Here is a 9,953-nt window from a genome sequence, read left to right on the forward strand (position 1 = left end):
TACCTAACCACCATTTACAATACAGATTTTTATGGAAAAAAGCATTTTCAATTTTAGTTCCAGATCATAAGATCACTAATTTTACTCTCTCCCAACAGCAGTGGAGGAGGGAGTATGCAGAAAGCTCAGTACAGACTAAATGGATTCGTCCACTGAGTAATTAGTAATGTATAGACTTTCTGAGTATAAAAGGCAGAATTCTCTCCCATAAGTCAAACACTCCCCGAATAATCAGTCATGGGAAAGAGAGGTGCGTTATGAGCCTGGGGTAAAGGGTGTTTGGGGGAGAGTGTACATGAAATGAGAGAAGTGGGGGATTAAGGAGTGCAAAGGTATTTGGGTATTCCAATACAGACTCCCTAATCTCATGTGTAACTCAAGTTAACCATAAACCAAATATTCAAAAGTTATTTGCATTTGATTTTGTCAAATCACAAAGCTACTAGAAAATAGGCTGGAAATGTTCACTAATACTTTTTGGTATGAAATAAAAATTAACTCAGAAAAAAGAAGCATTTAAAATACAAGAGGATAGAAAAGAGCACTAGTAAAAAAAATAAGATTGAATTTAATGTAAAATGTTTAACATGCCGTACAATTGTCATATCTTTTTTGGAAATGTCAGAAATCATAAATTGTATTTAACTTGATAAGAAAACATTCATGAAGCTCAAAACAAATAGAAGCAAAATAGTGAGTAAAATTATTTTTAATTTGATTTTTAGATAGATGCTTGCTCAGACTTTCTGTAATCTGATAATTTTCGTGACTTTTAAAGGAAATGGAGAAGAAGATGAGAATATTGAGAGAAAGTACTGAAGAATTACGTAAGGAAACAATGCAGAAGAAAATAGAAATCAAAAATTTACGGGAAGATTTAACATCTAAGCAAAAGCAATTAATAAAGGAACAGAAGGAACTAGAAGAATTGTTGGAATATCAGGTCAACCTAAAGGTGTGCTACTTAGGGTTCATAAATATTCAAACATTGTGCCTGCATGGACATAAAAATACATGGGTATCATGTTTGACAAAGAGGGGTATCATGACACAAACTGAAATGTTCAGTATTGTGACCGACCCAATCAAACTAAACCTGGACTCTGGGAATTCACAAAAGACTTTAGAGTGTTCGATAATATCATTGTAATTTGGAGCCCTGGGCCAAGGAAAGGCCTCCCTAGACTTCACCAAGCATTTTTCAATATTAAAAATGAGTATCGCAAACACAGTCTCTCCTTGAAGAGCAACCAAATTTTCTAACTTCTTGTGCATATTTTCATTATCTTACCTTGTCTGTTTGATTCCACTCCACGTCCCTCTTACCATGAAAGTGATCAGGGGCCCATATTTTTACATTTTAGTAGATAATTTATATTTATTTTATTTAAAAAATGTATAATAACTCTCAAAACAATTTAAATAACCTAGAGTTATTTTAAAAACATCTGGCACTCATTGGCTTAGAGGACAATTATGATACTTTTGACCTCTTTTTCCTTAAGAGTCTTAGAGTAATCAGCCAAGATGTTCTCAGCTGCTACTTGGAACTTAGGAACTGAGCAGAGATTTACAAGGAACCCTCAGTTGCATGAACTTCTTCCAAGGCCCGTACCTAATTCAGCATTTGTAATTTTTCACTCTTTTTCTTAAAGAGAGCATCCCCCCAAATTGTACAAGTTTCAGCCTCACAAAACTTGGATCTGCCCCAGGACTGATATGTTCGACTTCCATGCATGTGTTACCCCAGGCTCCAAAGTCCACTGTGATCCTCAGGCAGGAAGGGGCTTTTCTATAACCCTCTCTATGTACATTTTTGAGGCTAAAACTGAACTTTCCATGAACCCACAGAGCATAGTGGAAAGTGGTGTTAGACGAAGTTACCTTCTGATCTTGGCCTTGACACTTACTAGATATATGACTGGAAAAATTATTTAACTTCTCTGAAACTTAGTCTTAGTCAAAGTTTCCTAGAAGCAGAGCTTAATAAAGTATTCATAAAGGAAAGGCTCTGAGGAGATTCTGATAGGGGAGCGAAGGAAGCAAAATAGAGTTGGGGAAGAAGCTGGGCCAAGGTATGGTTTTAAGAGAGCTCTAGTCTCAACCTGATCCCACAGGGAACTCTAGACCATGAATAGCACCACAGAGGTGGTTTCACTTAGAGGCAGAGGGGATGAGCTGTTTTATCAAATTGGTTAGTCATTTTATAGCCTGCTCCCCACTTCCCTCTACCCCCCGATTCGCCCACAAGGCAGCTCTGCTCAGTCAGTGGCAATCCTATGGAGAACAAGCATGAACTGTTAGTAGCCAGTTCCTGCAATCTCTGATGGATAGGTATACCCAGTAAAGGATATCTAGGGAGAGCACCAACACTATTGGTTAGATTCAGTTACCTCCTTTTTAAAATGGTAACAACCATAACTATCATGTAAGGTCATTGTGAGTATTAAATGAAATAATTAAAGCACCTGGCATAGTACAGAATAAGAGTTCTACATATTGTAGTTCCTTTCTCCTATTTAATTTGCTTATCTTAACTGCTGCTGGTCCAAGATTACATAATTTAACATAGTTCCATTTCTTTACTAGGATGAAGTGGTCCACCATCAAGCCATCCCTGTACAAATTGGAAAAGAGATAGAAAAAACAACACGTAAAAAAGTGTATGATTTAATATTTTTATTTTTAATTCCTCTCAGCCCATTCTCTCCCAAGTTATGTGTGCACACTAAAACGAGAATGTTAAGCACTGAACAGATCAAATTACTATTATAATTTTAGAAATTTCTGCATTTGTTCCTGTCTAGGTTGTGCATATCAAGTTCATTAAAAGAAAGTAGTACAGCACATTAGTATCATTCATAACACTCATTTATGTCTTAAATTGGGGACAATATTCTCTTTCTAGTTTATAAATCACATTTTTATGGAGAACCCTAATTGACTTTAACAGAGCTGTGCAAAGGATAAATTATTTGTAGTGTGTAGAATTTCTTGGTCTAGAAGTGTATATCATCAGCCAGCCAAAAGCCAAAAGCCCAAATGATAGGAATTCTTTGCCACTTATTCATATGTGTAACGTCCCAAACATTCAGAGATTTGGAGGCAGAAGTCACTGAGGAAATTCTCAAGGCTTATAGGAACCAAAAAAGATAAAGACAAGTGAAGATACAAAAATTCCGGAGAAATAATATTATTGCTCTGGTGACCGATCCTAAAAGAAGAGGGAAAAAAGAAGCAGACACTATTAATGATCCTAAAAGCCAAGCCCAGAAGCACCGAAGTTGAGAAATTCAAGTCAGTTCAGGAAGGCTGGTGAGGGTAAGGGTGGAATCCCAGGAGATAGTAGCCATGGGGATCCAGGGAGTAAGTGGGTAGGCTAGACAAGTCCCTGCCTTCAGTGGCACTCAGTGGAGATAGCCTCTAAGTCTCACTCATCTGTGGTCTTCACCCCACTCCCCAGATCACTGAATTTATGACTAGCTCTTCTGTTGCTTGGTCAGGAAGTAAAAATAGGTAAAGACTTCATGGGCTCAAAATAAGGCAAACATGTGTCTGTACACATATGTAAGTTTGTATCTGTGTGCGTGTGCGTGTGTGTGTGTATGCATGCATGCATGCATGCATGTATGTATGTATGTATCTCCTACAGAGAAATGGAAAAGAAAAAAATTGTCTTGGAATATGAACTCAAAGAACTAAATGACTCACTAAAGAAAGTTGAAACCAAAATTAATGCTATAATGGAAGAGAAGGAGGATGTAATAAAGGAAGTTGAAGGCAAACGAGCCTTACTTGAAGTAAAAGAACGAGAATATAACCAATTGGTTAAGCTATTGGAATTAACCAGAGAGAATGAAGCAACTTCACTAACTGAAAGGTTAGTTATGCATGTATCTATCATCTAAATTTTTCTTCAACTTTTATTTGAGGATTCAAAACATAATCTCAGATTTAGGTTTTCATAGAATTTTTTCAATAAATATTTTACAGAATTTTAATCAATTTTATTATTAATAAAACATTATTAAATAAAGCATTGAGAAGTGTTTTTTCCCATCCTTGACTCACCTTTTTCCTCAATTTCCTTTGACCAAATCTTAAGGACACAATCTGTTGTATTTTGTAATTTTCTGAAGTGTGCCTCTGGGAATTTGTATCACTGGAGTGTGCTATAATTGAGGGATTTTTTTCTACAAATGATTGGTATTTCTGAGATAATTATGACATTTTCCTAATGGGAGCAATTTGGTAATGTCCCTGAGAGAGCGTTACTTCCTAATTTTAAGTAAAACTCCAGAGAAATTGGGAGACTGCCTCTGCCAGGCTGCTATTCCATCTGGAGTTTTTATGACTGTGGCTTTAAATTATACCACCTTGAAAAAAAAGTTTCTTTTGGCATTACTCATAATTTGATTCTAACATGGGAATAGTTCTGTACATATATGTCAGGCTCACTATCTTAACAAACATGAAGGACAGCTGATGACTAATCACTTTCATTTTCTTTTCTCTTTACCTGAAACAGAGGGATCTTGGATCTCAATTTACGAAACTCTCTCATCGACAAGCAGAACTACCACGATGAACTTTCTCGTAAACAAAGAGAGAAAGAACGAGATTTTCGAAATTTAAAGAAGATGGAGCTGCTCTTGAAAGTGTCCTGGGATGCACTCACTCAAACACAAGCCCTACATCAAAGGCTTCTATTAGAGGTGGGTGCTGTACACCACTATATGATTTTTAAGCTCAGTGCTGTCTTTTTGAAAAAATAAATAAATTTAAGTTGTTTTTGCTATCAATAAAGAAAAGGAAAAGAAAAAGAAAAAAAAAACAGAAAAAAGGGTAATTTTAAAATACAACAAACCAATGATAGAGTCTATAATCCTATAATGTTTTTCAATCTCTATTTGCTATCCCAAGATTAGAAAAAGGTCTTGTTTGGATCTGGCATCAGCCTGGCCAGGGGAAGCAGTTGGGCCATCCAGTTTTGAAAGAGTTAATGGGGTCACTACAGGGTAGGACCAAGTGAACCACTATCTTTACCAGTTGAAATTGATCCAGAATGTCGTCGTCGTAGATTTTAACAGTCATGGACTAGGTCAAATCATGTCAATACAAATGGTCAGTCGGCCTGCACCTCCAGCAGGTAGATTGATTTTTTTATAACTGTGAAATCTCTTTAATTCTAATTTTTTTGCCTTAAAACTTTACTTAGTCTGATATTAGTACAATATTTGTTACACTAGCTTTTTGTGATTAGATTTTTCCTGGTGTTTCCTTTACAATCCATTTGCTTTCGTTCTTTCTATACATTTGTTTAAGTATGGCAGTTGGAACCAAAGCTTCAGGCTACCTGGCTGATTCTTTGTAGCATCAGAGGCATACTCTGGTCAGAGAATGTTCAAGATGGCTATTACTTTCTTTCTGCCTCTGTGCTCCCAAGTGAAGGGTTTTGGTCCTGTTGTCTCTGATTCTCTCCTCTCTCAGGTGGCACTCTCTGAGCTAAGCTCTGCTGAAAGGCAGTGGATGCTTGAGAGGCTGCATCCTTGTGCTGGACCTTGGCCAGTGCTTCCTATGGTGAAGAGATCAATCTCTGAAATGAAGCAGCTGGACATATAGAAACCATACTTTTTAGGATTATCATGCTCCATGACCTTATGGAGATTCATGACCTCAGAAATTTAAGCAGAAGTTTCCAACTGTGGTAGATACTTCCGGTCCTAATCTATGCCTAGTTCTCTTCTCCTTCTGGGCACCTGGAAAATTTATACTTCTTTGCACCATTTTCAGTTGAGCAGAGTAAATTAGTTCTGGCCAATGAATTGTGTGCAGAAGTGACATGTGTCACTTTTATCCTGGAGCATGTAATTGCCAGTATGACACCCTCTAGCTCTTTTTCCCCTTCTGTGGCAATTGTGAAAGTACATGATAAAATGAAAATGCTGCAAAATGGAATCAGCCAGGAATTCTGAGCCAATGGTGGTCTTAGAGAATCATCTTGACTGGCCACAGGCTTTGTCAGAGCAAGGTATAAACTATCTTGGAAGAGTCATGATAGTTGGGGGTTGTTTATTTCTATAGCATAACCTAGCTCATCCTGACTGAAAGAGCAACCTTTAGAAAAGTGTGAAGATAACTGGTTAGGGTTATGAATGTAAAGAATGATCAGGTCTTGGCTGTGCTGTCAAATGGCACTCATGGACTTTTTTCTATCTCAATAAGGAGAATGTGCTTTTTACACTTTTGCAAAACAAACATTTCTCATATACTTCTAATATTTTTATTACAGTTCCAGCAGGTAGATTGATTTTTTTTATAACTGTGAAATCTCTTTAATTCTAATTTTTTTTTGCCTTAAAACTTTACTTAGTCTGATATTAGTACAATATTTGTTACACTAGCTTTTTGTGATTAGATTTTTCCTGGTGTTTCCTTTACAATCCATTTGCTTTCGTTCTTTCTATACATTTGTTTAAGTATGTCTTTCATATACAGCATGTACTTTTTAATATCTGGTTTGAAATTTTCTGTCTTTTAATTCTTGTATTTACTCCAAAAACATTTAATGTAATTGTGTAAACTCTTGGGCTTATGTACACCATATTACTATTGCTTTCTTTTCTCCCATTTCGTATTATGTTCCATTTTCTCTCCTGTTTTTCCTTCATTTGAATTAGTCTAAAAGGTGAATTTCTCTATTTCCATTTTATAGTGTTCTGTTTTCCTCATTTTTCATGTGTCAGTTTTACATTCTCTGTCCATTCTTTCAGTGGTTACCCTAGAGATTACAATATTCACCCTTGACTGATTGGAGCCTAGTATAAATTAATTCTTTTACTACTTCCCAGGCAATGCTAGAACCTTTGAAAACTTTTTTTAATTAAGTTTATTAGGGTACCATTGGTTAATACAATTATGTAATTTTCAGGTGAACATAATAATTTGACATCTATATATTCTGTTCTGTTTACCACCCAAAATCCAGTTTCCTTCAGCTACCATATATTTGATCCCCTTTACCCACTTCACCCTCCCTCTACCTCCCTATATTTGACCCCCTTTACCCTGTCTACCTTCCCGCTCCTCCTCCACCTCATACCCTCTGGTAACCACTAGTCCATTGTCCATGTCCATGAGGCTCTGTTTGTTTGTCCTGTTCATTTGTTGCTTTTAGGTTTATATTCCACATATAAGTGATATCATGTGATTTTCAACTTTTTCTGTCTTGCTTATTTCATTTAGCATGATTATCTTGAGGTCCATCTATGTTGTCGGAAATGGCAGTATTTCATCTCTTCTTACGACTGAGTAATAGTCCATTGTATATATGTACCACAGCTTCTTTATCCAATCATCTATCGTAGGACACTTCAGTTGCTTTCATATCCTGGCCACTGTGAATAATGCTGCTACAAACATCTGTGTGCAAATATCTTTTTGGATATGGGTTTTCAAGTCTTTGGGGTAAAAACCCAGTAGAGGAATTGCTGGATCATATGGTAGATCAATTCTTAGTTTTTTGAGGAATCTCTATACCGTTTTCCAGTGGCTGTACCAATTTTAAGTCCCACCAGCAGGGTATGAGGGTTCCTTTTTCTCCACATCCTCTCCAAATTTGTTATTACTTGTTCTGTTGATTAAAGCTATTCTAATAGGTGTGAGATGGTATCTCATTGTGGTTTTGATTTGCATTTCCCTAATAGCTAGAAATGTTGAGCATCCTTTCATTTGTTTGCCATTTGTATGTCCTCTAGGGAGAAGTGTCTGTTCAGGTCCTCTGCCCATTTTTTGATTGGATCATTTGTTTTGTTGTTTTTATTGAGTTGTATATTTTGGATAATAGAATCTTATTGGGGGCATTACTTGCAAATACATTTTTCAATTCGGATGATTGTCTCTTTACCTTGTTGACGATTTCTTTTGCTGAGCAGAAGCTTTTCAGTTTGATGTAGCCCCATTCATTTATTTTCGCTTTTATTTCCCTTTTATTTCCCTTTTGAGGTCAAATTCATAAAACCCTCTTTAAGTCCAAGGTCTGAGTTTAGTCCCTATGTTTTCTTCTATGCAATTTATTGTTTCAGGTCTTATATTCAGGTCCTTAATCCATTTTGAGTTAATTTTGGTGTGTGGTGATAGACAACAGTCTAGTTTCATTCTTTTGCAGGTGGCCTTCCAATTTTCCCAGCACCATTTATTGAAGAGGCTTTCCTTTCTCCACTGTATGTTTTTGGCTTCTTTGTTAAAAATTATTTGCCCATATAAATATGGGTTTACTTCTGGATTCTCGATTCTGTTCCACTGGTCCGTGTGTCTGTTTTGCTGCCAATACCAGGCTGTTTTGATTACTGTTGCTTTGTAGTATAATTTGAAGTCAGGCAGCATAATGCCTACAGCCTCGTTCTTTTTCTCAGGATGGCTTTGTCAATTCGGGGTCTTTTGTGCTTCCATACAAACCTGATGATTTTTTGTTCTATTTCTTTAAAAAATGCTGATGAGATTTTGATGGGGATTGCATTAAATCTGTATAATGCTTTAGGTAATATGGTCATTTTAACTGTGTCGATTCTTCCAATCCAAGAACATGGAATATCTTTTCATTTCCTTGTATCTTCTTTGATTTCTTTTAATAGGGTCTTGTAGTTTTCATTATATAGGTCCTTCAAATGTTTCGTTAAATTTATTCCGAGGTATTTTATTCTTTTTGTTGCAATTGCAAAAGGAATTATTTTTTCCACTTCTTTTTCTGACGCTTCATTATTAAAGTATAGGAACACTATGGATTTTTGAACATTGATTTTGTATCCAGAGACTTTACTGTATTTGTTTATTGTTTCTAGTAGTGTTTCCTATTTGGATGCCTTTTATATTTTCCTTTTGTCTAATTGCACTTGCTAGGACATCCAATGTTATATTGAATTACAGTGGCAATAGTGGACAGCTTTGCCTTGTTCCTGATCTTATGGGGAAGGTTTTTAGTTTTTCGCCATTAAGTATAACGTTGGCTGAGGATTTGTAATAGATGGCCTTTATTAGGTTAAGATACTTTCCTTCTATACTGATTTTGTTAAGTATTTGGATCATAAATGGATGCTGTATCTTGTGGAAGGCTTTTTCTGCATCGATTGATATGATCATATGATTCTTATTTTTGAATTTTTTTATGTGGTGTATCACATTAATCGATTTGCGTATGTTGAACTATTCCTGTGCCCCTGAGATGCAGCCAACTTGATCGTGGTGTATAACCTTTTTAATATGTTGGGCTGTATTCAGTTCGCTAGTATCTTATGGAGCATTTTTGCTTCTGTGATCATGAGAGCTATTGGTCTGTAGTTTTCTTTTTGTGTGTGTTATCCTTACCTGGTTTTGGTATCAGAGTAATACTGGCCTCCTAAAATGAGTTGGGAAGTATTGCTTTCTCTGATTTTTTGGAAGAGTTTGAGGAGAATAGGTATAAAATCTTCTTTGAATGTCTGGTAGAATTCACTGGTGAAGCCATCTGATCCTAGACTTTTACTTTTTGGTGGGTTTTTGATGATTGTTTCAGTTTCCATACTGCTGATCAGTCTATTTAGATTTTCCAGATCTTGATTGTTATTTTTCTAAGTGCTGGTCCATTTCTTCTAGGTTAATAAATTTGGTGTTATATACTTTTTCGTAGTATTCTTGCATGATCCTTTGTATATCTGCTATATCAGTCGTAATTTCACCTCCTTCATTTCTGATTTTATTTATTTGTGTTCTTTCTCTTTTTTCTTTAGGGAGTCTAGCAAGGGGTTTGTCAATTTTATTAACCGTCTCAAAAAACCAGCTTCTTGTTGTATTTATTTTTTCTATTGTTTTTTATTGTTGTTGTTGTTGTTTTCAATTTCATTTATTTCTGCTGTCATTTTGATGATTTCTTTCCTTCTGCTGACTTTAGGCCTCATTTGTTCTTCCTTTTCTAGTTT

At 35.9% G+C, this 9,953-nt stretch overlaps 1 protein-coding gene across 6 annotated transcripts in view; it reads left to right on the forward strand.

The window, feature by feature from the left end:
• The window catches only part of CCDC146 (coiled-coil domain containing 146), a 147,487-nt gene that overhangs the window by 102,647 nt on the left and 34,887 nt on the right, over positions 1-9,953 (forward strand). For all 6 annotated transcript variants that reach the window (XM_023533639.1, XM_023533641.1, XM_023533642.1 and 3 more), the window contains 4 exons: positions 779-955; positions 2,590-2,663; positions 3,653-3,880; positions 4,529-4,715. In XM_023533639.1, the coding sequence (XP_023389407.1) occupies positions 779-955; positions 2,590-2,663; positions 3,653-3,880; positions 4,529-4,715 (666 nt within the window). The remainder of the gene's footprint in view (positions 1-778; positions 956-2,589; positions 2,664-3,652; positions 3,881-4,528; positions 4,716-9,953) is intronic.

This window comes from Pteropus vampyrus, unplaced genomic scaffold (assembly GCF_000151845.1).
Source record: "Pteropus vampyrus isolate Shadow unplaced genomic scaffold, Pvam_2.0 Scaffold107, whole genome shotgun sequence".
NCBI classification, from domain to species: domain Eukaryota; kingdom Metazoa; phylum Chordata; class Mammalia; order Chiroptera; family Pteropodidae; genus Pteropus; species Pteropus vampyrus.